General features: G+C 42.8%; 5 protein-coding genes across 7 annotated transcripts in view; 1 reads left to right on the top strand and 4 right to left on the bottom strand.

Annotated features, from left to right (window-relative positions):
* Window positions 1-12,379, top strand: part of tmem145 (transmembrane protein 145) — a 33,993-nt gene extending 21,614 nt beyond the window's left edge. For both annotated transcript variants that reach the window (XM_053432667.1, XM_053432666.1), the window contains 10 exons: window positions 22-106; window positions 580-651; window positions 2,053-2,121; window positions 2,739-2,819; window positions 3,338-3,416; window positions 5,309-5,402; window positions 7,302-7,474; window positions 8,128-8,248; window positions 8,621-8,809; window positions 11,280-12,379. In XM_053432667.1, coding sequence (XP_053288642.1) covers window positions 22-106; window positions 580-651; window positions 2,053-2,121; window positions 2,739-2,819; window positions 3,338-3,416; window positions 5,309-5,402; window positions 7,302-7,474; window positions 8,128-8,248; window positions 8,621-8,809; window positions 11,280-11,507 — 1,191 coding nt within the window. In that variant the 3' untranslated portion in view covers window positions 11,508-12,379. The remainder of the gene's footprint in view (window positions 1-21; window positions 107-579; window positions 652-2,052; window positions 2,122-2,738; window positions 2,820-3,337; window positions 3,417-5,308; window positions 5,403-7,301; window positions 7,475-8,127; window positions 8,249-8,620; window positions 8,810-11,279) is intronic.
* Window positions 12,380-15,663: 3,284 nt separating this feature from the next.
* mrpl17 (mitochondrial ribosomal protein L17) lies at window positions 15,664-17,684 on the bottom strand. The gene is made up of 3 exons (XM_053432620.1): window positions 17,296-17,684; window positions 16,236-16,304; window positions 15,664-16,136 (listed from the first exon to the last, which is right to left on the bottom strand). The coding sequence occupies exons 1-3, from the start codon at window positions 17,467-17,469 to the stop codon at window positions 15,882-15,884; spliced, it is 498 nt and encodes a 165-aa protein (XP_053288595.1). The 5' UTR covers window positions 17,470-17,684; the 3' UTR covers window positions 15,664-15,881.
* A 1,209-nt stretch (window positions 17,685-18,893) lies between these two features.
* Window positions 18,894-22,951, bottom strand: LOC128449524 (trypsin-1). Of its 2 annotated transcripts, XM_053432740.1 has the most exons (6): window positions 22,871-22,951; window positions 19,892-20,041; window positions 19,553-19,803; window positions 19,326-19,462; window positions 19,133-19,234; window positions 18,894-19,015 (listed from the first exon to the last, which is right to left on the bottom strand). In XM_053432740.1, the coding sequence occupies exons 3-6, from the start codon at window positions 19,797-19,799 to the stop codon at window positions 18,968-18,970; spliced, it is 534 nt and encodes a 177-aa protein (XP_053288715.1). In that variant the 5' UTR covers window positions 19,800-19,803; window positions 19,892-20,041; window positions 22,871-22,951; the 3' UTR covers window positions 18,894-18,967. The 2 variants fall into 2 exon arrangements, with proteins under 2 accessions (XP_053288715.1, XP_053288716.1); XM_053432741.1 differs by lacking the exon at window positions 22,871-22,951 and having other exon boundaries at window positions 19,892-20,042.
* LOC128449525 (trypsin-1) lies at window positions 20,878-22,187 on the bottom strand. The gene is made up of 6 exons (XM_053432742.1): window positions 22,130-22,187; window positions 21,882-22,032; window positions 21,523-21,773; window positions 21,292-21,425; window positions 21,079-21,180; window positions 20,878-20,997 (listed from the first exon to the last, which is right to left on the bottom strand). Exons 1-6 carry the CDS (start codon window positions 22,167-22,169, stop codon window positions 20,950-20,952), a joined length of 726 nt encoding a protein of 241 aa, XP_053288717.1. The 5' UTR covers window positions 22,170-22,187; the 3' UTR covers window positions 20,878-20,949.
* A 2,509-nt stretch (window positions 22,952-25,460) lies between the features above and the next one.
* LOC128449523 (trypsin-1) lies at window positions 25,461-26,865 on the bottom strand. Its single transcript, XM_053432739.1, has 6 exons — window positions 26,742-26,865; window positions 26,494-26,644; window positions 26,134-26,384; window positions 25,903-26,036; window positions 25,690-25,791; window positions 25,461-25,607 (listed from the first exon to the last, which is right to left on the bottom strand). Exons 1-6 carry the CDS (start codon window positions 26,779-26,781, stop codon window positions 25,560-25,562), a joined length of 726 nt encoding a protein of 241 aa, XP_053288714.1. The 5' UTR covers window positions 26,782-26,865; the 3' UTR covers window positions 25,461-25,559.
* Window positions 26,866-27,506: the final 641 nt, after the last annotated feature.

The following is a 27,506-nucleotide window of genomic DNA, read 5'->3' as shown; positions in this document are numbered from 1 at the left end:
CCCCTCCCTCCTCTCCCGCAGGGCGAGGGCTTGCGGCTGGAGTACGAGATGAAACTGACCAACGGACAGTCTTTCTGGACGCAGCATTTCTCCGCAGATGAGTTTGGTGAGAGTGATTAGCCAGAAAACAGAGAGATTATGGAACGAATCGCTGATGGCACAAGCCAACGCCACTTAGCACGGCCAATAAAGCACACTGAACTGAACAAATTACAATAATGACGGGACGGCTGAATGAATTAATGATGATAGATGAACTGAGAAGAAGGAAGGAGAAGAAGAGGAGACCCAAGTAGCTTCTAAATGAATTATTCCTACAACCTTCCCCTCTCTCCCTCTCTTCTCGTGTACCTCTCTCTGCTGCTTATCTGATCCAATATCCTCATCACGTTCCTGCCGCTCTGTGGTTTCCATCCTTTTTTTCCTTCTTCCTTAATTACCCCCTCTCTTCTTCTTCACCTTGAAATTGATTCCTTTACTTTCTGGTTTTGATTTCTCCATCTTTCTTGTGCCTTTTGTTTTTCAAATTTTACGGCTTTTCTCTCTCATTAAATATTCTTTTTTGTCCTTCCTCTTCAGGAATCCTGGAGACGGACATCACATTCCTGATCATATTCTCCTTGGTGTTCATCCTCTCGTGCTACTTTGCCTGTAAGTAGCGTCTTGTCCACTTATACTGTATCTCTCTTTCTGTATTCTGACTTTCAAGGCCCGCTGCAGCCGTTAAGTGCCCTGTTCTTGAGATCTCTCTATAAAATCTACATGTTCTCTTGATGGGATAGGAGTAAGTTCTCATGTTTCCTCAGATAAGTAAAGGTGGAGCATGTGCCCGTTCTCTCCCAGGAGCCAGGAGTTTGTCAGAGCAGAGCGCAAGCTACACAGATGTAGGAGTGAGAGGATGGGGAGAGCGGGGCTGGTGTTTCCGTGTAAAGGCGAACGGTTGAGTGGAGAAGGTGGCGGTGGCGTTACCATCAGGGAAGTGAATTTGTCACATGAAGGTCACAGCGCATATAACCTGCAGCTACTCTGAAGAAGAGCCCCAAGGAAGAGCTAAACGTATTCCAAACAGGCTCAATGTAAAGTTTTACCACATTGGTATCGGTTCCTCCCACTATCCAGAAATGAAACAAGCATATCCCGGATCAGTCTTGTGCATTTGGAGTCAGAGTTGGCGAAGTAGCGATCGGGGCACGGAGCTAAAATAGTGAGGTCTAGCCGATACATGCACTCAACCAATCATGAGTCAGTCTCAGCTTTAAATTAAGACATTTCTCTCAGTTCTATGGCAACAAAATTTAATTAAAACCAGACTTCGTGGAAAAACATGCAGAGTGTGGCTCGAAATGTTCACGATGGCAGTTTATGATTCAGCCACCGGAATAGAAGAGGAGTCAACACAGAATTCTAGTTGTGGTTCTCACAGCGATTAATAAGTAGCAGAATTCACACTGTGCATTCACTATTTCTTCTGTTGTTCAAATTTAAGCTACGGATGATGAACGGTAAAGCCGAGGCTGTGTCTGGATGGTGATGATGTTAAATAAAATAATAAACCTTCACCTTGATTTGTTTTGGTAACTCAGATTTGTGATATCTCCAAATCTGAGCTTGTCGGAACTAAACTATCTGCTTTTGTTTCGTCTCACTCGTATCTCGAAAAAAGTGTAGAAGCTGTTCTAGATCTCTTGTTTGAATCGCAGCATCTTCCTCTGCAGACTGCGTTGTCCCGGGATCACATGATCGAGTTTCCATTAACTCTTCATGTCAGTGTTCCAGATCAGGAGATGGATGCATATTGATGGTCGCTCCCCGCCTCGTTTATCTGGCCCAGTCCCTTGTTCTTTCTTCTCCCCGCCTCTCTCACTCTTTGTACCTCTCTCGCTCTCTCGCTCTCTGTACCTCTCTCGCTCTCCGTTGCCATCTGTTAGCATATCTCCATCCTTTTTATCTCCATCCTCAACAACACACACACGCTCGCACACATGCGCAAACACACACGCTCAAACACACATTCATCACTTCTATCTTCTTCTGTTCCCCCCCCCCCCGCAGACAATCTGAAGGGAAGACAGCTTCTTCACACAACCTACAAAATGTTTATGACGGCGGCAGGTGTGGAGGGTGAGAGCTTCTGTCCTGCACAAACACACACACACACAAACACACACACACACTATCACACACACTTAAGATGACAATGAGCCTCTTGCGTGGCTGCAGTATCTCACACCTTAATCCCCACTTCAAGAGCTGTGATAATATCACTGCTATTAGCCTCTGAATAGAAACCATTGCAAACAGCCGTGCTGTGCCACAGTGTTCAGTGGAGCGTGCTGGCGCTGACTAACACCCCTCTTTTTTGTCTTCTCACCCCATCCTGTTCTTTTTTTCTCTCCTCTCCCCTTATCTCGCTCCCTCTTCCTCCTCGCTATCTTGTTCCCCCCCTGCACATCTGCTCTCGATTCTCCTGCCCCCCCCCCGAATTCCCTTCCTTCCACTTCTCTCAAGCCCTCTGCTCCCTTTTTCATCTCCTTTTATCAATCCCTGTGCTTTTCTGTCTCACTCTCAATCTCTCTCCACCCCACCATCACTTTCCGCTTCATCTCTCCTTCTGATCTTTATCTTTTTCTTTACATCCTCTCTCTTTTATCGCCTTCTCTTCTTCTTCCTCCATGTCTTTCCCCTCCCTGCCCTTGTTTTCACATTTCGGTCCTCCCTATATCTATTCCATTTGGCAGTGCTCAGCCTGTTGTTTCATTGTGTCTACTGGGGCCTGTACGCCAGAGACGGAGTTGGCAACGGCAGCCTGAAACTACTCGGTGAGTTCTTCTCTTGTATTGGCCACTGCCTGTCTGTCTGTCTGTCTGTCTGTCTGTCTGTCTGTCTGTCTGTCTGCCTGTCTGCCTGTCTGCCTGTCTGTCTGACTGATGGACTGTCTATCTGTCTGCCTGTCTGCCTGTCTGTCTGTCTGTCTGTCTGTCTGTCTGTCTGTCTGTCTGTCTGCCTGTCTGCCTGTCTGCCTGTCTGATGGACTGTCTGTCTGTCTATCTGTCTGACTGACTGACAGAACTTGAAAATCACACGCAGCCTGAGCAGAATGACAGAGTGGACGATGACGGATGTGATAGGCTGTAATAGCTGGTTTGACAGGCATGTCTGATTTTGTGTGTTTGTGTGTTTGTGTGTGGGTGTGTGGGTGTGTGTGTTTGTGTGGTGACGTGATTTTATCTTTCCCCTCTGATATCACGGTTTGGGAAACCACGACCTAATTACCCCTCTGTCTTCTTCTCCCTTTCTCTCTCTCTCTCTCTCTCTCTTCATCTCCGCCCGTCTCCAGGGAAATTACTGTTCTCCGTCAGTTTCCTGGTGTTCCTGCTGATGCTCATATTGTTGGGCAAAGGTTTCACTGTCACCAGGTAGGTGGTTTGATGTCGTTTCTTCGTACCTTCTGTGTGTGGGTGTCCGTGTGTGTGTGATTGTGTGTGTGTGTGTGTGTGTATTTTGTTAGATCCTTGATGTATCCGTGTTTACTCGAGCCCTGTCGGCCGTCTGCAGCTGTGTTTATGCTTCGTCTGTCTCTCACTGTCAGGCCGCGCTGTCACAGTCATAACACTATCTCCTGACGTGCCAGTGTTAGGTGTCACTCAAGGAGTCAGTTAGTGCGCGGGAGCTGATGGTGCGGGTGAACACCTGATGCTGCTCCGCTGTGAACCTTTGTGTTTGTGTCGGTCGGAGGACGACCTCTGCCCCAACAACCGGGCTGACACATTTTGTGGTTTGCTCTTTTCTCTGTTGACATTTGCCCTGGACAGGCTTCATTTCAGATAGACTGGTTTTCAGAAATAATAAACTATACTTTTTCATTTTTTCAGTTTGGTATATTTTTCACTGTTACTCCACAACATATATCAGCAAATATCTCTACTTTCTATTCCGTTATATTTTTTACAAAGCACTGTGTAATCGATGATGATCCATTAATCCAATCAGAGCAGGCCGGTTACATTAGACCCCGCCTCCTGCAGCAGCGGCATCACCGACACAAGCAGCTAAAACATAATGTAATATGTTTAAATAAAGAATATAAACAGAGTTTATTACATAATGTATTACCTTTAATGGTGTATTTGATTGTTTCATTAGGGAAATGGAATCATTCTAAGTTACCTTAATACATATATTTAAAAGAAAGTACTTACCCTTTTTTTACTAAACTAGTAACATTAATGTTGTACTTTTACTTTACATTTTTGTCCGTCTATTTGTACTTTTATACTAAAGTAAAATGTTTGAGTTCTTCCTGATTTTACGAATGCTCTCTTTCGCTGAAATCTCATCATGCATCCGGTCCACACCCGACTGAATGAACGCCCCACACTCACTCAGCTGTCGTTGCTCTTTCCAGTTTCGAATTCTCGTCTGAAAGAAACCAATCATGCCGGCAGCTCTTGAAATGTTGTTCCATTTCTGCCGATATATCCCCAGAAGATGCTCTCTTGGTAGGTTTTATGTGAGGAAACCACCGTGCACTGCACAATCAAGAGCTAGTTAAATCGCATTTCACCCTGTTTTTGAGCTCGAGTGGCGATGAGTCATCATCTGAACCGCTGCTCGTAGTTTGAAGGTCGGCCCTTCAATTGATCTCCGCGGAGGTTTTTCCACACTGAACTTTGTAAAGTGAAAACTGAGCTTGCAAAATTGAAGCTGGCGTTTTCCCGCTCCAGGATCCGTACGTCCTCCAGGGTTCAGAGGATGCTGGGATCTCCTCGACTTCCCTCAAGGTTCTTTAGAGCCCAGTGAATAATCTTAAATTTCCCATTGAGTTTCAAACACGGCTGTTTATCTGCAGCGACTGAGGAAGTCGACAGTTTGGTGATAATTACCAGTTGACTTTGATAATACGTTTCCCTGGTGTGTGTGCGCTGATAATTTACTGAGCTAATGTATGTTCCAAATGCTGATGAAGGCGTTTCTTTGAAATGCTTCTTTTTGTTGACTGCAAATAATGAAGCATTATTTTGTTGCTTTTGTGATGCAAAACCACGCAGGCTCTTTCACAGCCTGTGGTGTCTATGAATCTTACCCCACACAGATTTATCCTACACTTATAAAGCTCTCTGCTTTATGCTGTGTGGTTTTGCAAAGTTGCGTTTTAGACGCAGACGACTCTGCTTGAGTATAAAGGAGCAAATGGAGGTTTTTGTGTGTTCATTCCCTCTCTCCCTCCCATGTGTGTTTCTTTGTTTCTTATCTTCCTCTAACTCGTGTGTAACCTCTGACCCTTTCTGGTTTTATCCGTGTGTGTCAGGGCGAGGATCAGTCACAGTGGGTCGGTGAAGTTGAGCATTTACATGACGGTCTACACAATCACCTACGTCATTCTCTTCATCTACGAGGCAGAGGTACACACCACACACACACACACACACATGGGGGGGGGGAAGTGCTTTATCTGAGAAGAAACAATAAACAGCAATGATCCTATTTATATACCAATATTGATCCTATGATATTCACACACATTCGCACTGTGCCTCTACTGCGCTTCTATTAGACTCTACTGCAATTTGGGATTCAGTTGACCAAGGGCACTTTGGCATGCTATCTGGAGGAGCAGGAGATTGAACCACCGACCTTCTTGTTAGTGGACAACCCATTTTCACCCCTGAACCCCAGCCGCCCCTTGGATTAGCTGCTTTTCTATGCATTACTTTATATTGAGACAAAATATTTAGATTATGAAACATTAAACAGATAAAACAATCTGAACATATCAACTTGACTCAATAGACCTAAACATTCATTTGTCCATTGGGGTAAATGATTGACAGAATTTTCAGCAGTAAAAATATACAAGTGGCCGCACTATAGTTCACATTATTAAAAATCATCTAACTGCACTAACAGCAGAGCCGTCACCTGTCAGTTTAAATTCATATCCCATCGTGTAAAACATGTGAACACTTTGAAGTTCCGCCTCCTCCCATGTGACTGAGCCCAGCGTCTGACTTCATGCTCCAGGCGACGAGTGTGATCACCGGGTTTCTGACTGACGCTGTTGGACACTGGTCTCTGCCATCCATCTGAAATGATTACCGTCTTCTGCTTTTTTCAATAATCACATAAATATTCATGGAAGAGTTGGAACCACAGATCAACGTGGGCTGGGATAGCTTTTCTCTGACAAGTCGTCCATATACATAACCTATTATGAATGAATATTATGAATAAATCTATAGTAAAAAAAAAAAAAGATATTGATATTCATTGATGAATTATGGATCCTTAAAAGAACAACCAGGCAGCTCCCAACCACACACACACACACACACACACACACACACACACACACACACAACCCCACTGCATTATTTAACGACTGTACCTGAGTGAGATAACAAGTCATAGATCAGTGAATGTTTCTTTAAAGTTCCATAGCCGTACTCTCTCATTAATTATACTGTGTCTTCATGTTCTGTATGTGAAGCTGAATTCTCCATGTTAATGCAAATGGACCCTTGAATTAATAACACACTCAGGGAGTCACAGTTACTCCACTCACTCCTGCAGAGGCTCCTGCCGCATCAGTCAGATGTAATGATGGTACATTTAGGGACAGTGGATTACAGTCTTTGAATTCAGCCTGGTAATGGTCCAGTGGGAATAGTGCAGTGGGAAGTAGCTGTGCTATATTTAATGCAGGAGCCTATAGCCATCTCTCACACGGCAGTATGTGGATCTGAAGCAGTGCAATTTATCAGCCGCCCGCCCTCTTGCATGTTCCCTGCCATTAAAGAGCTCAAAACACCGGGGAGCTCCGGCTAAAAATACGACAAACTAGGTTACAATTGGAACTGAAATGTAGACCTGAAGCGTGTTCCTGGGGCCCGGCTCTGGTTGCCTGGTCGGATCCAAAGAAGCTTCACGCTGCGCAGTCACACCTATGCATTATGTAGCAAGGGGTAACCCTGTATGGCTAACGCTATTCCGTCACTGGACCGTGAAAGGCAATCTAGCATCTGCAGCAGAAAGTGCACGTGACACACACACACACTCACACTGACCAATGACCTACTTGTGGAGAAGAAGTGTCAGTGTGAAGGACTCTCACAGAACGCTACAAGCTGAGTTTTGGCTCGGACATGGCCGTGCATCAGCTGAACTGTGAGCAATCCATCTTGGTAATTAGGGCACAGGCAGAATGTGAAGCAGGCACCGACTCTCCTGCTTTGTGTAGAAGTTTGGCTCATTTATAAATGTGCGTGTTCGTTCTGGCGTAACTTCTCGTGTTCCCTTGCCAGTTCTTCGACCCAGGTGAAGTGCTGTACGCCTACGACAGCCCCGCGGGCTACGGGCTGATGGGCCTGCAGCTGCTGGCCTACGTGTGGTTCTGCTACGCCGTGCTGGTCTCCCTGAAACGCTACCCGGAGAAACAGCCCTTCTACGTCCCCTTCTTCACCACCTACACACTATGGTGAGACGTGCACGGCTTCCCACTGTTCTCTCTAATACCGTCTGAACCAGAAACTGCAGGTGTAGAGGGGAAAAAACACATTTCTCTGTCTGAGGTTCCTTCAATTTGAATATTTTATGTGCACGAAAAACACGTCTCCGCAGTGAAAAGTTGTTTACCGCTACACCTCCATTCTGCAACATTGAGCGTCCAACCTCTGTGCTCCAGTCGCACTATAGATGATTATACGTCAATGAGTGATTGCGAGAGAAAAACATCTATTTCTACTCGGCTGATGACATCTCCTCTATTAGAATAATTTATGCTGCAATATATGTGTGTGCAGAATAGTTTAAAGCTTTGTGCTAGAAAGTACGTACACTGCTCAGCCTCCCTGCCTTTCGCTCTTTGTGTATAATACCATGAGGGTAAATGAAGGGTAGATTACAAAGACTAATATTATCTCTGTATTTCTCTCATTGCCGCAACTATCTCCCGCCTCATTATCGACGCCTCTCACATCCTCCCGTCTTTATCTCTCCCGGTGTGCGACGCAGCCTCTTCTCCTTCTTCTTTTCATCATCAAACCCCCCCTGGCATCTTTTTTTTTACCTCTTTTTTTAATATGTTTTCTCCACATGTTTATTATAAACCTACTCGCTTGCCTCCCTCAGGTTTTTCGCGGTGCCTGTGATGGCTCTGATCGCCAACTATGGGATTCCTCGCTGGGCCCGGGAGAAGATCGTCAACGGGATTCAGCTCGGCATCCACCTCTACGCTCACATCGTCTTCCTTGTTCGTATCTCTCTCTCTTTCACACGTGCACACACACGCACACACACAAGCGCACACCCACTCGTGCGCACCCCTGCTCTCCCACATAGTTCACATCACTAAAGTCATTATTGCTGCTGTCATTCATACATTATTCACCATCTCTGAGTCATAAACGCCTCATGCTGATTGTCTCCTCCGCACATCATTATCTAGCTCTTCCTCACCTACGACACATTGGGCTTTATTAATGGGCCGTGCTGCTCACGCAAATTTCCTTTTTATATTCCTGCTCAGTGCATGCATGTCAATTCCCACCTCTCACTTGGTCCTCACGTGTTCTGGCTGTGTGTAAGATACATTTTTTTCTTTTTATCCTTTTTTGCCCCTCAGGTCATCACACGCCCCTCGGCAGCCAATAAGAACTTCCCCTATCATGTTCGGACGTCCCAGATTGGGATCCTGCTGTCCAGTCCGAAGGGGGGCGAGGGGGGAGAGAGTTTCCCCCATCATGCTTACGGAAACGGCTCCTTCGTGGGAGATTCTCAACCGAACTTCACTGAGCTCTTCTCCATCCAATCGGTGAGTTGAATCACAGCGTGTTTGGGTGCATGTCGGACATGCTGGATTTAAGTAGGAGTTGTAGCTCATGTGCTGTATGAGTTTATATTCCTTTTATGCTTTCTCCTAATCGTTTTTCAATTATCTCTCTAGGAATCTGAGTTGGGCATGTTTTGGGTTATTAAAAATGCAAAAGTCCCTGTGTTTAACACAGCTTGAAATGAACTGTCTCATCGAACAAAGCCTTGTATTTGAAGGAATCAGTGGAACAACAACAGTTCGTAAAGGGGACGTGTGTGTTGGGATTAATTCTTGGCGGCGACTTTCTCCTCCTGTGGGCGTCAGGTGAATGACAGTGAGCACAGCCTGACATAGCACACGCTCTGTTCGGAAAAACACTTGGGCACAAGGAAATAATCGTTAAACAGAAATTCTGACAAGAACAAATTAAGACGTGTTGTGTTCACAGTGAAGAATCGTCGAGCTTGGGGAACTTTCAAATCTGTGCAAATAGCTTTTTCCACTCTGAACAGGGATGAGTGACAGAAGAGGATCTCTGAATTTGCAGATATACTCGTAGAACATGCAGAGAGCAGCAGCAACACAACATGAAGGGACAAGCTGCAGCGGCTGAACGGCAAAAGCAACACAACGGAAACACAACCGCAACAGAAGTGAGCGACAAAGGATGTTGACAGTGAAATGAGACAAAAAGACAAGCAACTCATCTGAGGCCACAACTGGCTGTTAGCTTATCTCATTTCATTGTTTACATTAGTTGTCGCTCACTGTTGTTGGGATTATCTTACCGGTCACTGCATCGACCCACATACTTTGCACAAAGTTGACAAAAGGCAGCAAGTTTCCACGTGCATCATCTATCAAAAAGCAATGCAACTAAAAGCATTTATAAGATAAAAAGGCATTAAGACCTTCATGAAGTTACAAGGCAGCAGTCAATAGACACAGAATATAGTAAAGTAAAAGTGCGGTGGAGAAAACAAGTTTTTAATTTATATTTGGAAGTGGCTCAGAATAAAAGCAGTTTCCTCTGCTGTTCCTAAGCCATTATGTGTTTTATAACCTGGCGCTCAAAATCGATTTTCTAAATGAGTGCCAGTGTAAACAGAAGTTATGGGCCCTCCTCTCTTGGTTCTTGCTAGAAATCTGGCAGCGTAATTGATGCATTTGCTGCGGACATCTAATTGGAAGACACTGGCAGGACCAGGCTTGAGTGCAGCTGCTTAAGAAAGTCTAATAAAACACCATCATTTTAAACCTGGCCTTTAGTCTTTATAGCCCTGAAATCAAAGTGGGAGATAACAGACTCTCTGGTTGTTGTCGAACAGAGTTCTGTGCATCTCGTCTTTCTTCAAGTGAAGGAAATGTAGTTACAGTTGATTACTTGCATTGTCGCAGTGAGTCTATTACACCGGGGTTATTTGGTGAAGGAACACTAGTAGTAAATCTGCAGCCCTATTGTTTTGCAGAAATTGGCCAGATGGGCAAATTCTGAGGTTATCACAGCAGGTTTGTGCCAAATTGAAAAAATGCCAAATAAAACAAATGTATCATTGGTTTTCTAAGATGGGCAGGATTTTAAAAGAATAAAACTTAAACCATTCCTTTTAACTGATACAGATTTTGCAGTTCTTATCATTAGGATGTGAATGTTTTTCTAATCCTTTTAGGCTAGGGGCCAATTCAATCATCAAATTTCAGCTTAATTATTCTGCCATCAGGTGCTCTGATCATTTTCTAGCAAATACAGTTTGTCAATTTAATGATTCAAAGCAAGATACAATTAAAAAGGAATAACCCTAATGATTAACAGTAATTCATAACAGTGAAACATATATTACTTTGTTTTGATTTTCAGTGGTTGGGTAATTTTCAATTAATCTGAATGACAAAATGCCAAACTCTTAATGATTAATGCTTTGTCATGTGAGAATTCACAGATTTTCCTTGTCATGCATCAGAGACACTAATGGTGTTGGGATGGAGATAGATAGTTTGATGGGTAGATACATACATACATAGAAATATACATAGATACAATGTATCTCATAATATGGTCATTTGCTCTTTTAATTTTTTACCATTTTCTAATGTTTTCTAGACCAAACCATTAATAAATATAATAGAATAAAATAAATGCCAGATGAATAATGAAAATATTGAAAATGGGCCTTTATTTCGTTACATGAATATTGATGTAGAAACTGTCGTGTATCTTTCAACCATGTCCTCCAGGCCGAAGTGAAGGTGGACAGTAAGTTCTGGTTTGATGAGCTGTAGTGTGTGGAGGGCAGGAGGTCAGCAAACCCAGGTCCTGTGTAATTCCCCCTGACCTATATAACCGTGACAGCTTGTGATTCATTGTGTGTTGTTACTGACCCGGTTTCTCAAAGGTCCCAGTTTCTGTCCAGTAACATATATTCTGAAGATCGGGGTCAAAAGAGCAAAACTGTCCTGTTCCTCCCTCCAGGATCCAGTGAAGACGGTGGAAGAGACGGTGGCCTGTAAAGGACCCGAGGTGCCGAGGAACAGCGAGCAGAAGATCATCACCACTGCCGCTGACCTGACGTCCATATTGCCCCCGCCTCCGATACCCCCCCGCCTGGCCGCACGCTCCCCCCCACTCCCTCCCCGGCTCCCCTCGTTCACCGAGTATTTCAGCATGCAGGGCGGAGGGGGGTTCGGAACCAAGGCGTGAGATGGAGAGAAGGTCAGGAGAGAGTGGGGAAGAGGGGAGGCATGGAGGGAGCGGACAGAATGACAATACAAAGGAAAAAGTGGAAATCAAGGTTTCACTGTAATGATGACAGAAGGGATCGTCCCAGAAAAAGTTTGGAGATTGGAAGGATGGAGGGATGGAGAAGAGAGATCCTGGGAGCCGTGAATCCCTAAACGGTACCTTCTCACCTGTGAATTGGAATCCGCCGCTGGAGGAGTAAAGGCTGTGAGAAAGAGGAGTGCTGAGCTTGTTAAAGAATAAAGAAGCAATAAATATTTGATGCAGACCAGTAAAAGGCACACAGGGAGAAAGATGACAAAGTGGATGTAGCCAGAGCGATAGAATGATAGCTGTGCAAGATGCGGAAATGAACAAAATTCTCGAAATACTTTATTCAAAGATTCATGAGGCGGAGATGGTGTGTGCCTGGAAGGGTTTGTAAATAGCTAAAAACCGGAGAGAGCAACCACTATATAGAGTTTTATTCAAAAAAATAAAGAAAGAAAATAGGAAATTTGTTTTCATGGGATTTTTCCACATCATTAAATTCCAGTCGGTGCTGTGACCATTGAAAACTCTCATTCCACTCAAATGATCATGTAAAAGAAAAGGAGCCTTTTTTTTTATGTTTGGCATATTTTGATAAAGCATAGATATTTACTCTCAATGGAGTTTGTCGGGTTCATTTAAATTCTAATATGCCTTTAATATTGCAGCTGGTTATTCTGGTTTGATATGCTGATGTGTAAATGTAAAACGTCACGTTTACTGTGGGCACTTCTAGGTACTCGTAAAAACAAGCATGTTTGTATTGTATTTCCTGTCCATAAAGCTGATATATGTATCCCCCCCCCCCCCCCCCCCCCCCACCGTGATCATACAATATTTGCTTATTGTGTGTATTGAAATCTAAACTTTTGTAAATACATACAATAGGCTTTAGTATATTTTTGACAGGTGAAACTCTGTTGTTATTCCGGATGAAACCTTCACGTGCTGTCAAAAGGGAAACGGATTATTACCATGCTGCTTTGGTTTTTCGTAGGTAGCGCAGAACATGCCTGATCAAAAGTGTCATCTCTGTGTATGTAGACGTTGGTGAATGTACTGATGCAACGCGGCACAAGGACGGGGATGATTTTCAAGTTACTGGAAGAATAGAGTTCACCTTTGTCCAACCGTCTTCTCAGCTCACAAATGCGACACCAAGTCCCAGATTAAAGAGCAGAAGGCTTCTTCTTTTTTTTTTTTTTAAATACAAGTAACTTGAAATCCTCACCCCTGTCTCGTACCTGAAACATGAATATATATATAAATATATAACTATTTGTCAGCTTTTCGGCCTTGAATGTTCAAACCATGCGAAAAGCTGAGCAAATGATTCTAGTTTTATATCTCCTGACATAGAGCGATGACAAAAAAAAAAGCCTTGTAGATGAACTGTGAAAGCAGCAACACAACTGTACATTTTTGTCTGTCCTGCATGGAGCACTTTAATGTTCCTGGTCTTAGTCTGTTTATTATTCGTGATGATGTCACCTTAATACGACTGCTTTGAAACCTGTACCCACACCACATTGTGTAGTATTCCACGTGCATACGCCTGTAAATACAGTCTGAAAAAACGTCTAGACCTTTTAGAGAATGCGTCGTTAAATCAACTCGATTCAACGTTGAACTTCGGAGCTGAGTTTACAAACGGCTTCTGGCAAAAATGCGATGGGGGGGGGGTGTTTATCTTATCTGATTCCTAAAATCAGCGGGACTCTGCTGCCCGGTCCGCAGATGTATCAGTGGCAGTCTTGCTGTGATGGAGTACTGTAGGATGTTAGGACCGTGGTGTGTAACTTGTGAGAGTGCCGTCGAGAGGTGTCACTTCTTACTTGAATTAGAGAACTAGTCGATATTACTGATCGTGTCTGGTTTATATTTGGCACGTCCGCCATTTTGTCTGCTGTTGCCTGATGCTACGGTTGCCATGACTCGACTGGACGACTCTACTCACTGTTGGGTTTCCTGAAACCGCATCACTCACTGCTTCGATGTTACACATATTGACGTTAAATGACAGGACTGACACGCACACGCACACAGACACACACAGGGGTGAGACGTTGAAGAAAAGAGATTATGTATGCATGACAGAAAACAGCACAGCTTATTGGCTACTCAGAGCGATCTGGTTAAGAGCACATCACTGAAGCACTGTTCAGATGCATTTTAATGGTGTCAAATGACGATTCTAAATACGCTGTACATAAACACCTTTTGCCAAAATAATAAAAAAAATATATGGTTTTATTAGAAAGCTTGGTTGCATTTATGTGTGGGTGTGTGTGTGTGTTGTTTGGCTCCTGCGTTAACAAGAGAGGCTGTTTGTGTTCCAGTTACGACAAGGGCATGTGTCCAAAAGGGTAAATTTAATATCTGTAAATCATATTTAGAATCTGTTCTCATTACAAGAGTCCATTAGAGTAAAACACCACAGGGACCGACTCCAGGCTGCTCACAGTCTGATGTAGGCTACAGCCTAATTATTTCTCAGTCACTGCCAGTTTCCCGCTCTGTGACTGTGGAAGTGCACGGTCGCAACAAGGGTCTAAATCTGCTAATGGCTTTCAGGCGAGTCCGGCATCAATCTAATCAAACTTACTTCACTGTTGGGTAAAAAATAAAAAGTGTTATGTTCAATTCAGTTATTTTCTCCACAAAGTCCTTTCCCCTCAAATTTGATGCAATATGACAGTCCAATACAATATTTACTGTAAATACGCCCTCAGTTCATCTATTGCACTTCAGTTTAAATGAGACCTGACTTGTGGGTTCGTATTATAATGCATTATATTGTTCTGTGCTCTGTTATTTGTTCACCGTGACAAAACAAATAATGAAAAACAATGTGCAATATGCTGCAGCCTGATGGATGAGCCTCTCTGCTGACACCGACTCGTCATAAAGGATCTCCAACGTCTTCACTAAATTAAATGTCAGGACCTTTTAGGACCTTTTCAACAACACAAGGAACCATATCTAACACATTTTTTCACAGTTATAAGGACAATGAAAGACAAAAACCCAGTAGGGACAACAAGGCCAGCTGTCAATTATATAATATATATAATTCATTAGGTATTAATCAGATACAGGACTATGACTATGTTTCCCAAATCTATATAACAATAAATCATAGTGATATAATGAATCTATGAACGTGACCTGGACAGGACATGGAAAATTTCCAACTGGATTACCTGGTGACAAATGAATGGATTTAAAGTCTGTCTCTTAAAGAGTCCTGCAGTGAGACAGTATTTGTTAAAGGTATAAGGATAGTAAGGAACATGTGATATATATTTATGTACGTGCTGCAGCGGAGCAGCTGTTGATGTTATAAGCTGCGCCTCCGATGGGTCTGAGCTCTGTGAGAAAGATCTGGGTGACATGGTGATGCAGTGGTTATCAGTTCCACCTCAAAGCAAGAAGGTTCTGGATTTGAACCCATCGGCTGGCTGAGTCTTTCTATGTGGACTTCGTGTTCTCCCCGTGTTTGTGTGGGATGTGTCAGACTTCCTCCCACAGTCCAGAGACATGTAGATCTGAATTGCCCAAAGTTGTGAATGAGTGTGAATGTGTCCCCTCTGTGGTTGTGTCCTTGTTTCTTTTTCATCTGTTGCACAAACCAAATCATAAACAAGGGTCTGGGAAAAATCTTTCACAAGCTTTAGATTGACACCTGTCAACTTCACAAGTAGTTCTACTTATTTCTTTTTTGGGGGGGTGGAAATTGTTTTTCAACATGGTCAGTGAAAGTTTAATGTGCACATTCACTAAAAATAGCTGATTGACGAGGTGTATTGTGAACAAGCAGCTTCCTCCACAGGAAACATTTAGACGTGTCACAGAAGTAAAAGCATGTGTAATGAGTTACAACAGATTTTGAAGTAGCAACACTTTTCCTATGACCAGTCAAAAATGATTGCTATTTCCTACATGTTTAAATACATTTTTATGGTCTTGAAATTTTGGAGAATTTCATCCACTGTTGATGTATTAGAATACATAAAAACATATGTCCTGTTATTTGCTGATATTGTTGAAAAGTGCCACTAATCAGCAAAAGGAGAACAAGAGCAGCTTTGTTCGTGAGCCGAACCTCACTCGGTCAATAGTTTATTGTTCAAAGACAAATTAAAATCTTCTTACTCTTGATAGGAAGTTTATTTTATAATACATCATCAATCAGAAATGTTCCCGCACAGAAATGTCCTTTGCTTCAGTTGCAGGTGTAACTTTTGATCTGTTCTTTCACTGAATGAAATGCATCAGTCTCTTTAGGCCACAAACTGCTGTGAGTTATGATTCTGAAGCCAACTCCTGTGCCCTCTCCTCTCTGTAGCCTTTGAGCAGCTGGTTGATGAGAGTCAGTTCATTCTCCTTATTCGCCGGGTAGAGAGGAGGGAAGGGGTTGCCCTTGAACTCCAAGACGGCCATCTTGGCTCTGTCCATGTTCTGTCTGTTGGGGATTTGGGCCATCCGTGTGTAACCTTTCGACTGAGTCTCAAACCGTGGGGCCAGGACCTTGAAGAGCTTTGGGACCAGATCTTTCTCCTGAAAAGAAAGGAAACACGCTCCGAATAAAGCACTGTTTCACATTTAGACAGACGCAGCTTGTAAACGTCACAGAGTTGAGAAGCTGCAGACACGTACCGTCAGCCAAAAACTGGCCATTTTCATTGCCTTGTCATCAGTGTCTCCCTTTTTGGCATAGTCCACCAGCTGGAGAAAAACAAAACAGGAAAACACAGTCAGGAACCTCGTATGTAGAAGAAAGAGGAATTAGAATCTGAAGATGTTGGAGAGTGTAAGTACAAAAATGATCTTCTTGAGATTAAAAACAAGTAGACAATGATAGTCTATCTGATTCCAGGGATCATCCTCTCTTTACTACGAAAGCACAGAGTGAGAGAACACCCTCACAAATATCTATTGAGCTAAAAATAAGAAAGATAGACAAAGTTTTGTGGAATCCCAGAGGAGTGAAATCATGTTTTTGCCCTTGATTATCACATATGGCTGTGATCCCTTATCTGTGGGACATACAGATCAATACTAAAAACTCTAGCAGACAGAAATGTAGGTTCACATTCTCTCACTGAGGATGGGACATTGGACAAAGAACACATTCAATGTTGGCACAGATCTGGACATATCTTTAACATAGAAAGAATATTCAAAGGACAGATATCTGAGATTGTGCAATTTGGTGCAGCTTTCTTGTATTTAAGGCGACTCTTGGGCCTCGGTGGAGGATAACACTCGACTGGCGGCCATTCTAGCTTGCAATTTCGACATATTGACTTTTGATTAATTTCTTTGAAAGAGAGAACATTATAGTTTGTGCTTTTGCTTGATGAAAATGTGGTTGATCGTAAAACATAAATTCTTCTGAAAATATCGACTTTAACCTGTTTAATAGATAGCAGCTAAATAGTTTATCTTTATATCCATATATATTAAACTAAATGAGACTATAAATTATCTACTTTATAATTACCTGATGACAATAGTGGGTATTGAATATCTTAGCCTTTAATTCAGTTATAACAAAATACTAATAATATACAATCTTCTTCTAGTGGATGACACTGAGCCTTCACAACAAAAACATTTAAAAACGAAATGTTTGTGGTTTGTTTCTTCTGTTGTTTTTATTTGACCTGCTCAGACGTGTTGGCATTAGCATTAGCTTCTCCGGACAGTTCAGTACCTTCTCGGCGTAGAAGCGGACCTCGTCGGCTCGGGCCCGCGTGGTTTCGATCCTCTCATGTCGGACCAGTCCCGTCAAGATATTCCGCAGCATGTTGATGCGGGACTCCGGCCCCAGGCCAATCCTCCGGGCCATCCGGCCGTGGGAGATCAGTGTCTGCAGCGTGAGGCGCATCTTGTCCGGGGAGAGTCTCCTGCGGGAGTCCGAGAAACAGACACGGAGGAGCCGACAACATGCAGCGGAGACCGGGTTCTAAAGGAGGCGAGTGACCTTCTCAATCACACCTTCATATGCAGCCTCTGGAGGGGACTCGATAGTTTAACAACAGATTCTTCCGGTCAGATGTGTCAAAGCAGTGTCTGGTCTGACATTGGAGGTGCGTCGGTGTAACTGTCCGACCTGGTACTGGAACTGGGACACAACAGTTCCGCTTAACTCACTGCAGAGGAGACGAAAAATAAAAAGCGACAATAAAAAAAGAAAGACATATTTATTTGCTAATATTTGTAGTGATCAATAATAATAGGGAATTTTTATAACTTTCTTGACGTGATTTGGGTTTAAATACAAAACATGTTGTTTACAATCACAGCTGATTAACATGAAACCATTTTTATTAATTGTTAATCATGTTTATTCTAAAACTATTTGTTCATATTGTGTTCTGTTTAATCTGTTGTTTGTGTGAAATAACTTAAAGGGATAGTTCACCCAAGAATGAAAGTTCACTAATTCTCCATTCACCACCATGCAGATGGTGGGTGAAGTGTTTGACCTTCGTGGGTGAAGTGTTTGACCTTTATGGTATATTCTCGGCAGCCCAGATGTTGATGATGGTGTTGAAGGAAGGACTTCGAAGATCTCGTTCTTGTTCCATTAATAAGTTTATTATAAGAAGTTACAGATTCGAACGGGCATCTAGATACCCGGCGACAACACAAGCCAAATAGTGAAATCAGACTTGCCAGGGTCGAACACACATTTATATAGAGAGGTTGTTTCGGCCCACGACTTGATGTAAAATGACGTCACGCCTTCTGCCTAAATAAGGACATGTTTCGTACCTAAAGTTGAAGACGCCTGCTAAAGAAGATTCCTTCTGCACTTCATCCATTAGCAGGTCAGGAGCATTCCCCAAGTCAAAGATTATTCCAAAAAGGTAGGGGAACTAACAATAAACATATGGAATAGTATTTAAAAAGTCTGAGAGTCCAGAAAACAGGCACCATAGCTGTAAGTCTATAATTATTTTTTAAACACACGCCAAAATGATTTACTCTAGCGAATATACGACACCTTCGACTCGAAACACTGTCGTCTACACCATGTTTTTCGCTTAAATGTCCGCTGTGATCCACACGTGAACATGGCTCATTGAACGGATTTGAATGTCGGCCTTACGGATACTTGGATGAAACCACAGGAGCAAATGGAGGCATTTTATGGATTCAACTGTTTATATACATTGAAGAATCGGTCACCATTTACTATTGCTATTGCAATTGGCTGCAACTCTGGTTACACCTTCAACTCTAAAAAGGTGAGACACAGAGCAGTGCAAAATAAAGAAAAAAACTTTAAATACTGGTGTTGCACTTATTTTATTTTCATGTCAGAGAGAGTTTCATGGACTCAGGGTTTTTGCAGTAGCAGGGATGAGTTTGGCCCAGTCTCAGTAGGCAGCCATGGTCCTCTGCAGCCAGTCTTTGAGAACGCAGGTCTGATGCAGTAGAGAGAGGAAATAAATGTGTTGGAACTACATGTCACGTCAGGCTTTGAGAATATTTTTCTGCAATAATAGAGACAGAATTGATAGCTTGATAGCTTTTTTTTTTACCTTGGCATATACACCGGGGTGGTTCTTCTCTGCACATCCAAAGCCCCAGGACACAACCCCCTGCGGCTCCCCATTACACACAAAAGGACCGCCAGAGTCACCCTGAGAGAAGGTCAAGCGGTCAAGCAGATGGACATTTACAAAAATGTACAGCAGATATTCTTGTCCACTTTACAAAAAGAGACATGCACACCTGGCAGGAGTCCTTTCCTCCCTCCAGGGATCCAGCACAGAACATGGCCTCAGTGAGCATCCCAGGGTAGGAGTTATCCCAGTCCTCATCGGACAGGATAGGGATGTCCAGGCACTGCAGCCTGTTACTGTCAACAGCTGCAGGGATTTAACACAGGGATGAATACAAGTTGGATCAAATGCATGAGTGCATAACCACAGCTGGTTGAGAATATGCTTAATACTCACAGGAGCTCATGGTGACACCCCAGCCAGAGACTGTGCACATGGTGCCAGCGGGGGCACAGCTGGTGGGCAGAGACACAGACAGCACATACTGGTTGATGGTGGGTGGCTTGCTAAGCTTGATCAGCATGATGTCATTGTCAATAAGCCATGAGTTGTAGTCGGGGTTAAGAATCACATGCGTAGCGGGGATGATCTGCTCATTGCCCTCCATGAACCAGCGGTTGTGATCACCGAGGACGATGTCCATTTTGCTGGAAGAGAAGCAGAAGCTGTGGATGAGGGAACAGAAGGCTTTGATTGTGTGAGAAGTGTCGTCTGTGATGTTTGCAGAGCACACACGGTTTGAAGCAGTGAGCGGCAGACACCACCCAGTTCTTGTTGACCAGGGAGCCTCCAAAGAAGTGGTGCCGGAGTTCAGAGACACCTGATGGGGCTGGGAATGAGGCGTGCACTCAAGCCCTCCAACAATATTGTCATCGTCTGTGGCAACTGAAAAAACAGACGTACACGTTGATTGTCTTGACCTTTGATGAAATATATAGAAGACATCAAATAAATAGTTTAATTTTTGCCTCTGTGGTATTTAAAAAAAAAAACGTTTCTAGGGTCATGTAATAGATTTGTTGTCTCTTTGGCAGAACCTATCCCATAGAAAGTATATTCTGACTCTCCAAACATTGAGTGGTCCAGACTGACACACAGCTCCTACGAGCAGCACAAACACCAGAGCTCTCATGTTTGACTAATGGTGGATAAAAGGCCAAAGTTTGCTCCATTCTTGCTTTTTATAGAGTTTTTTTTATCTAAAGCAACCGATTCAGCCCCACCCCTGGTGTTGCCGACCAATCAAAGCCCTCAATAACTGCTAATGGGGGAAAAAGTATTTAATCTTCTTGTATCAATTAAAGAATTCTACAAAAACTATTTTCTTTTTTTGAAGGATTCTGCTCAGTTCTGTGATCAAAATAAAGTTTAAAACTTTGTATGTTGTTGTAGTTTGATTCTTTGCTGTGTTTGAGTTCAGTTCTATATGTTTTTGTACAGGCTGTAATCATCCAGGCATCATGACCTTGACTCTGTCCTGCAATGTTATAAAATCCCAGTTGGACACTTTCTCACAGGCCGACTCACTGGATCTGATATAGTGAATGGAAATATATAGATCTATATATATATATATTATGTGAAAATGATTTATTTTTAATATACAAAACAATAAAAAAAAAATATTGTGCACCATGATGTGGAAAGAAATGAAAAGGAACATTATTTGAAAGTCGATGTTCAGGACTTTATTGATTCAAATGCTCAAATAAGGCACATTGTTCAAAAATATACATCAATGTTGGAGTTAGAACGATGGAAGAAAGGCAGCGGAGTATGATCACAGATCAGATTTAATAGCTGCTCATGGTGCTCGTCAGCCAGTCGTTGAAGAGGCAGACCTGTGAATGAGGAAGAATCCGAGTTAGATCAGTTCATCAGTGTCTCACTGTGGTTAAATATCTCTCTCTTTGGAAAGTTACCTTGGCGTAGACACCAGGATTACCCCTCTCAGCACATCCGTAGCCCCAGGACACAACACCCTGCAGCTCACCGTTGCACACGACGGGGCCACCGGAGTCACCCTGGGAGAGAGAAAATTAAAAAACAGTTTAAAGATGAATTCAATGAACAATGCAACTGACATGCAGTGATGTAGGAAAAACATGTCTGCAGGTTTCCTTCCTGTTACACACCTGGCAAGAGTCCTTTCCTCCCTCCAGGTATCCAGCGCAGAACATGGCATCGGTGATCATGCCAGGGTAGGAGTTATCACAGTCCCTGAAAGACAGGATGGGGAGATCCAGGCACTGCAGCCTGTTACTGTCGGCTGCAGGATGGGAAACAAAGTATTAGAGAAAAGGTTTTTTAAAGTTATCCCATACAAATCTGGACCTCAGAGCAGGTACTATGCAGATGTTACTCACTGGAGCTCATGGTGTCTCCCCATCCAGAGACGGTGCACATGGTGCCAGCGGGGGCACAGCTGGTGGGCAGAGCCACAGCCTTCACATTCTGGTTGAGGGTGGCGGGCTTGCTCAGCTTGATGAGCATGATGTCGTTGTTGATGTTGTAGGAGCTGTAGTTGGGGTGACGGATGACACGGGCGGAGCTGATGAACTGCTCGGTTCCCTCATTGACCCTGAGGTTGTGCTCGCCCATACGCACCTCCACGCGGCTGCACAAGAGAGAGAGGAGGGTTTTACATGTGAATTTCATGATGCTGTTTAAAAACAATGATTAGCATGTAAAAACGTTGTCTTCATAACATCAAGAGGAGACGTACGACTTGTAGCAGTGAGCAGCAGACACAACCCAGTTCTCATTGACCAGGGAGCCTCCACAGAAGTGGTAGCCAGAGTTCAGAGACACCTGATGGGCCTGGGAATGAGGCGTGCACTCATACCCTCCGACGATCTTGTCGTCCTCCAAGGCAACTGAAAACACCAGAGAGACCAAAAGGTCAAAAACCAACAGAATATTTCTCTTTAGAATATTTAAAACTTTACATGGAAGCAGAAAGACACAACTCACAAGCAGCTCCGATGAGCAGAACGAAGACAAGAGACCTCATGGTTACTGTATGATCCTGTTGATGAGAGAACTTCACCTGGAACCTGGTTTAAATAGAAAGGAAGCTCTGCCCTTTACCTGATGGACACACCTCCAACCATTACTCTCCACCAATCAGGATCCTGGACTGACATTTTCTGCGTGTTGGAAAAGCAAATATTGTGTAAATTGTGGGATGGTCTGTTCTGTCACACTCTGTACATTAGATTGTATCATCTACAAAACCTTTTCACAGTCGTCCATGAAAGGAAAACATGTGTTTTAAAAAGTTGAAACAATTCTGTGACTCTTCCTGAACTTCATACTCCAGGTGATGTTGCTGCAGAGCACTCTGTACATCTATGTTTAGCAAAGTATGTATTCAGTGACCTTTAACATCTGCATGTGAAGACATGGCTGCAGCTCTGCAGATGGTCCGGTTCACAACCACAGCTGCTGAATATGGATTTTACAGGAGGACCAAGCTACGTGTCATTCAAAACTGCTGACTCCAGAGACAATAAACAACAATGCATGCATTTACATATGTATATTTGTTATAGGACTTGTCAGTTTTGATTACAAGCAAGTCCTAAATGTCCTGATGCTTTTGCGACTCATTTATGTCATGTGATATAAATATCATAGACATTAACAACATAAGACTGATCACACTTGTTACTAGTCAGAACCTATCCCATAGAAAGTATATTCTGACACTACCTCTAAACGTTGAGTGGTCCAGACTGACACACAGCTCCTACGAGCAGCACAGACACCAGAGCTCTCATGTTTGACTAATGGTGGATAAAAGGCCAAAGATTGCTCCATACTTGTTTTTTATTGGGTGCTTTATCTAAAGCCACCGATTGAGCCCCACCCCTGGTGTTGCTCATCAATCAAAACTTTCGAATAGTGCTCATTGGGATGAAAAAAAAACTTTACTCTTCTCATACCAATTTCAAAATTCTACCAAAGAATATTTTGTAGTTTTACAGTCTCTTTTTGAATGATTCTGCTCAATTCTGTTGTGCAATAATAGGTTAGACTTGATGTTGGCTAATTCTTAATAATCATAAAATATGATTATTAAAACAATAAAATTATTAATAAAAAATAATACAACTATTAATTAAAACTATAAAGTTATCATTTAAGAATAATGAAATTATTAATGAAAAACACTACAATTATCAATTAAGATTAATACAATTTGTAATTATAATTTAGAAACGTAGGGGCACCACCCTGGTAACAGGGACCAACAATCAAATTTAAAGATCAGTCTCATTTAGATCTAGTTCAGTTAGAAATCTCAATATTTACTATTAAAGATTACATAATGAACAGTGAAGGTTATGGAGTTCTTGACAATATAGAGGTTGGCAAAATTCACTTGTGCAACATTAATAAAAGAACAGTTGTGAAAGAAATTTTTTTTTTATGAATAAAATAAAGTATTAAAAAACACAAATTACTAATAAAGTACTAACTAAACAAAGATGTGTATGTGAGTTCGGGTGTCTATGTAAATCAGGGTGCTCTCAAAATGGCGGCTAACAATTTTTAACACCTTCCTGTGGGCTTCTGAGATGGTCGCTAACCACCCTAAAGACAACAGCCCCCCCCCCCCCCCCCTCTGAAGTATTTTTACGACCGGTAGGGGGGCTCTGTGCTACTGAGATATGCATGTGTCTGTCTAGATGCTAAATTAGACAAAGAGTGTTGACTGAAATGCAAAGAACGACCGTGAAGAGCATTACAAACTAACCTTATTTTCAAATAACATATAACCCAAAATATCACAACACATATCAGAATCATAAACATCACACAGTATCGAATAAACAGTCTTGCTTAGCCTCGTATAATTATTAAGCCCAGTTATGTGACTAGTCCTTGAAAAGGGAGAAAGGAAGTTGCAGTTCAGTTCGCAGTTCTGTGAAGTCTTCTTGCTGGTCGTGAGGTTTCTGCCTTCGCGGTTCTGTTGAGCTGTGGGGCTCAGTTGCTGGTTTGAAGTTTTCCTGCAGGACATTGAGTCGCTGCTAGGAGTTTGGTAGAGTTTGATTTGAGAGGAGGTTTCCTTGAGAAGATGAGCTGGACGCTGACCTTTGCGCTCCTCTCGTTGGATGCGAAGAGAAGATGCGAGCTGGAGTAGCCAGGGTTCTCCCCTCGGCGTTGCAGAAAGAGAGGCTGGCAGCCTTCCTCCTTGGAAGGGTTCTGGAAAGAGAGAGAATCGGGGGAGACCTGGCCTTATATTGGCCCGGTGACCTCACAGGTCATGGGGCCAGAGTGACCAATTGGAGTTGACCCTGGTGGCTTTTTCACACCTGTAGGTGAAGTTGTCCGACAAAAGGACATGCAGCATCTTGGGAGACTGAGTTCGGGAGGCATTCTCAAGAGCAAAGACCATGCTGTTTTCAGGCTTTTGACTACACATTTAGGCCGAGGAGTAAGCCTGTGGTTTCATAAAAACCATGTCCCAACAGTTCTGTAATAAAAATACAGTTTAAAACAGTGTATGTTGTTGTAGTTTGATTCGTTACTGTGTTTGAGTTCAGTTCTATATGTTTTTGTACAGGCTGTAATCATCCAGGCATCATGACCTTGACTCTGTCCTGCAATGAAAGTCAATGTCAGCTGGACACTTTCACTGGCACTGGTATTGTGAATGAAACTATATACATGGAGGTCTATATGTTCAGATATTTATATAATGTGTAAATGATTTCTGACAATTTTTTCTCTCCCAGCATTATAAATACAAGAGTGCTTTTATTATATATTGTGTATGTTCTTGTTGATCTATTAATCTATGTAACTGTGGTGCTGTTTGCTCCGTATCAATTGGCTTCACTTGATTTATAGTCTCTCTAGTTAATGTTATTTTTTTGCAAACTTCATTATGTTTGACAATGTTTCAGGTCATTTTGATGAAAATCTAAAGAAAACATAATTTAAACCACACTATAGTGTTATAAGCATTTTTGTCACATACTGTTTATTTAGAAAGAAAAAACTTGAGTCTTATTATCAACTTATTTATTCAGTGTTTCATTCTAAACTGTTGTGTGAATCAAACTGTCTAAGAGAGTTTTGTCATGGCAAAGTTTTTGACTTGAACATTTTATTTGTGAACATACTGTAGTTGTGGTGGATCCAAGATAAACCTTGATTTTACTGAATTTCAGAGAAGTTGAGAACAGTTAAAGATCTTATTGAAAGATCCGAGCAAATTTAAAATAGTGTGCACCATGATGTGGAAAGAAATGAAAAGGAGCATTATTTGAGTTGATGTTCAGGACTTTATTGATTCAGATGCTCAAATGCTGCACATTGTTCACAAATATACATCAATGATGGAGTTAGAACGATGGAAGAAAGGCAGCGGAGTACGATCACAGGATCAGATTTAATAGCTGCTCATGGTTCTCGTCAGCCAGTCGTTGAAGAGGCAGACCTGTGAATGAGGAAGAATCAGAGTTAGATCAGTTCATCAGTGTCTCACTGTGGATTAAATATCTCTCTCTGTGGAAAGTTACCTTGGCGTAGACACCAGGATTACCCCTCTCAGCACATCCGTAGCCCCAGGACACAACACCCTGCAGCTCACCGTTGCACACGACGGGGCCACCGGAGTCACCCTGGGAGAGAGAAAATTAAAAAACAGTTTTAAGATGAGATCAATGAACAATGCAACTAACATGCAGTGATGTAGGAAAAACATGTCTGCAGGTTTCCTTCTTGTTACACACCTGGCAAGAGTCCTTTCCTCCCTCCAGGTATCCAGCGCAGAACATGGCATCGGTGATCATGCCAGGGTAGGAGTTATCACAGTCCCTGAAAGACAGGATGGGGAGATCCAGGCACTGCAGCCTGTTACTGTCGGCTGCAGGATGGGAAACAAAGTATTAGAGAAAAGGGTTTTCAGAGTTATCCCATATAAATCTGGACCTCAGAGGAGGTACTATGTAGATGTTACTCACTGGAGCTCATGGTGTCTCCCCATCCAGAGACGGTGCACATGGTGCCAGCGGGGGCACAGCTGGTGGGCAGAGCCACAGCCTTCACATTCTGGTTGAGGGTGGCGGGCTTGCTCAGCTTGATGAGCATGATGTCGTTGTTGATATTGTAGGAGCTGTAGTTGGGGTGGCGGATGACACGGGCGGAGCTGATGAACTGCTCGGTTCCCTCATTGACCCTGAGGTTGTGCTCGCCCATACGCACCTCCACACGGCTGCACAAGAGAGAGAGGAGGGTTTTACATGTGGGTTTCATGATGGTGTTTAAAAACAATGGTTCTTGCATGTAAAACGTTGTCTTCATAACATCAAGAGGAGACGTACGACTTGTAGCAGTGAGCAGCAGACACAACCCAGTTCTCGTTGACCAGGGAGCCTCCACAGAAGTGGTAGCCAGAGTTCAGAGACACCTGATGGGCCTGGGAATGAGGCGTGCACTCATACCCTCCGACGATCTTGTCGTCCTCCAAGGCAACTGAAAACACCAGAGGGACCAAAGGTTCAGAAACCAAGAGCATATTTCTCTTTAGAATATATAAAACTTTACATGGAAGCAGAAAGACACAACTCACAAGCAGCTCCAATGAGCAGAACGAAGACAAGAGACCTCATGGTTGCTGTATGATCCTGTTGATGAGAGAACTTCACCTGGAACCTGGTTTAAATAGAAAGGAAGCTCTGCCCTTTACCTGCTGGACACACCTCCAACCATTACTCTCCACCAATCAGGGACCTGGACTGAATTTTCTGCGTGTTGGAAAAGCAAATATTGTGTAAAGTGTGGGATGGTCTGTTCTGTCACACTCTGTACATTAGATTGTATCATCTACAAAACCTTTTCACAGTCGTCCATGAAAGGAAAACGTGTGTTTTAAAAAGTTGAAACAATTCTGTGACTCTTCCTGAACTTCATACTCCAGGTGATGTTGCTGCAGAGCACTCTGTACATCTATGTTTAGCACAGTATGTATTCAGTGACCTTTAACCTCAGCATGTGAAGACATGGCTGCAGCTCTGCAGATGGTCCGGTTCACAACCACAGCTGCTGAATATGGATTTTACAGGAGGACCAAGCTACGTGTCATTCAAAACTGTTGACTCCAGAGACTAAAAACACCAATGCATGAAACTAAACACATGTACTACGCTACAAATAATTTGTTATAGGACTTCTCAGTTTTGATAACCAGCAAGTCCTAAATGTCCTGATGCTTTTGAGACTCATTTCTCTCATGTGATATAAATATCATAGACATTACCAACATAAGACTGATAACACTTGTTACTAGGCAGAACCTATCCCATAGAAAGTTTATTCTGACATTACCTCTAAACGT

The sequence above is a fragment of the Pleuronectes platessa genome, chromosome 10, assembly GCF_947347685.1.
Source record: "Pleuronectes platessa chromosome 10, fPlePla1.1, whole genome shotgun sequence".
In the NCBI taxonomy this organism is placed as follows: domain Eukaryota; kingdom Metazoa; phylum Chordata; class Actinopteri; order Pleuronectiformes; family Pleuronectidae; genus Pleuronectes; species Pleuronectes platessa.
This window is presented reverse-complemented; position numbering and strand designations above follow the sequence as displayed.

What these genes read in the sequence shown, in the direction of transcription:
- LOC128449524 (XM_053432740.1), bottom strand. Translation starts at nt 19,799, where the DNA reads ATGGACATCGTCCTCGGTGATCACAACCGCTGGTTCATGGAGGGCAAT. An exon ending in GGGTGTCACCATGAGCTCCT is followed by an intron (nt 19,463 to 19,552) that starts GTGAGTATTAAG and finishes AAATCCCTGCAG; the next exon opens with CTGTTGACAGTAACAGGCTG. An exon ending in ACCCCGGTGTATATGCCAAG is followed by an intron (nt 19,016 to 19,132) that starts GTAAAAAAAAAA and finishes CTACTGCATCAG; the next exon opens with ACCTGCGTTCTCAAAGACTG.
- LOC128449523 (XM_053432739.1), bottom strand. Translation starts at nt 26,781, where the DNA reads ATGAGGTCTCTTGTCTTCGTTCTGCTCATTGGAGCTGCTT. An exon ending in GCTGCTCACTGCTACAAGTC is followed by an intron (nt 26,385 to 26,493) that starts GTACGTCTCCTC and finishes TCTCTTGTGCAG; the next exon opens with CCGTGTGGAGGTGCGTATGG. An exon ending in GAGGAAAGGACTCTTGCCAG is followed by an intron (nt 25,792 to 25,902) that starts GTGTGTAACAAG and finishes TCTCTCTCCCAG; the next exon opens with GGTGACTCCGGTGGCCCCGT.
- mrpl17 (XM_053432620.1), bottom strand. Translation starts at nt 17,469, where the DNA reads ATGCGCCTCACGCTGCAGACACTGATCTCCCACGGCCGGATGGCCCGG. An exon ending in TCCGCTTCTACGCCGAGAAG is followed by an intron (nt 16,305 to 17,295) that starts GTACTGAACTGT and finishes GTTTTTCTCCAG; the next exon opens with CTGGTGGACTATGCCAAAAA. An exon ending in TGGCCAGTTTTTGGCTGACG is followed by an intron (nt 16,137 to 16,235) that starts GTACGTGTCTGC and finishes CTTTCTTTTCAG; the next exon opens with GAGAAAGATCTGGTCCCAAA.
- LOC128449525 (XM_053432742.1), bottom strand. Translation starts at nt 22,169, where the DNA reads ATGAGGTCTCTTGTCTTCGTTCTGCTCATCGGAGCTGCTT. An exon ending in GCTGCTCACTGCTACAAGTC is followed by an intron (nt 21,774 to 21,881) that starts GTACGTCTCCTC and finishes TCTCTTGTGCAG; the next exon opens with CCGCGTGGAGGTGCGTATGG. An exon ending in ATCCTGGTGTCTACGCCAAG is followed by an intron (nt 20,998 to 21,078) that starts GTAACTTTCCAA and finishes CCTCATTCACAG; the next exon opens with GTCTGCCTCTTCAACGACTG.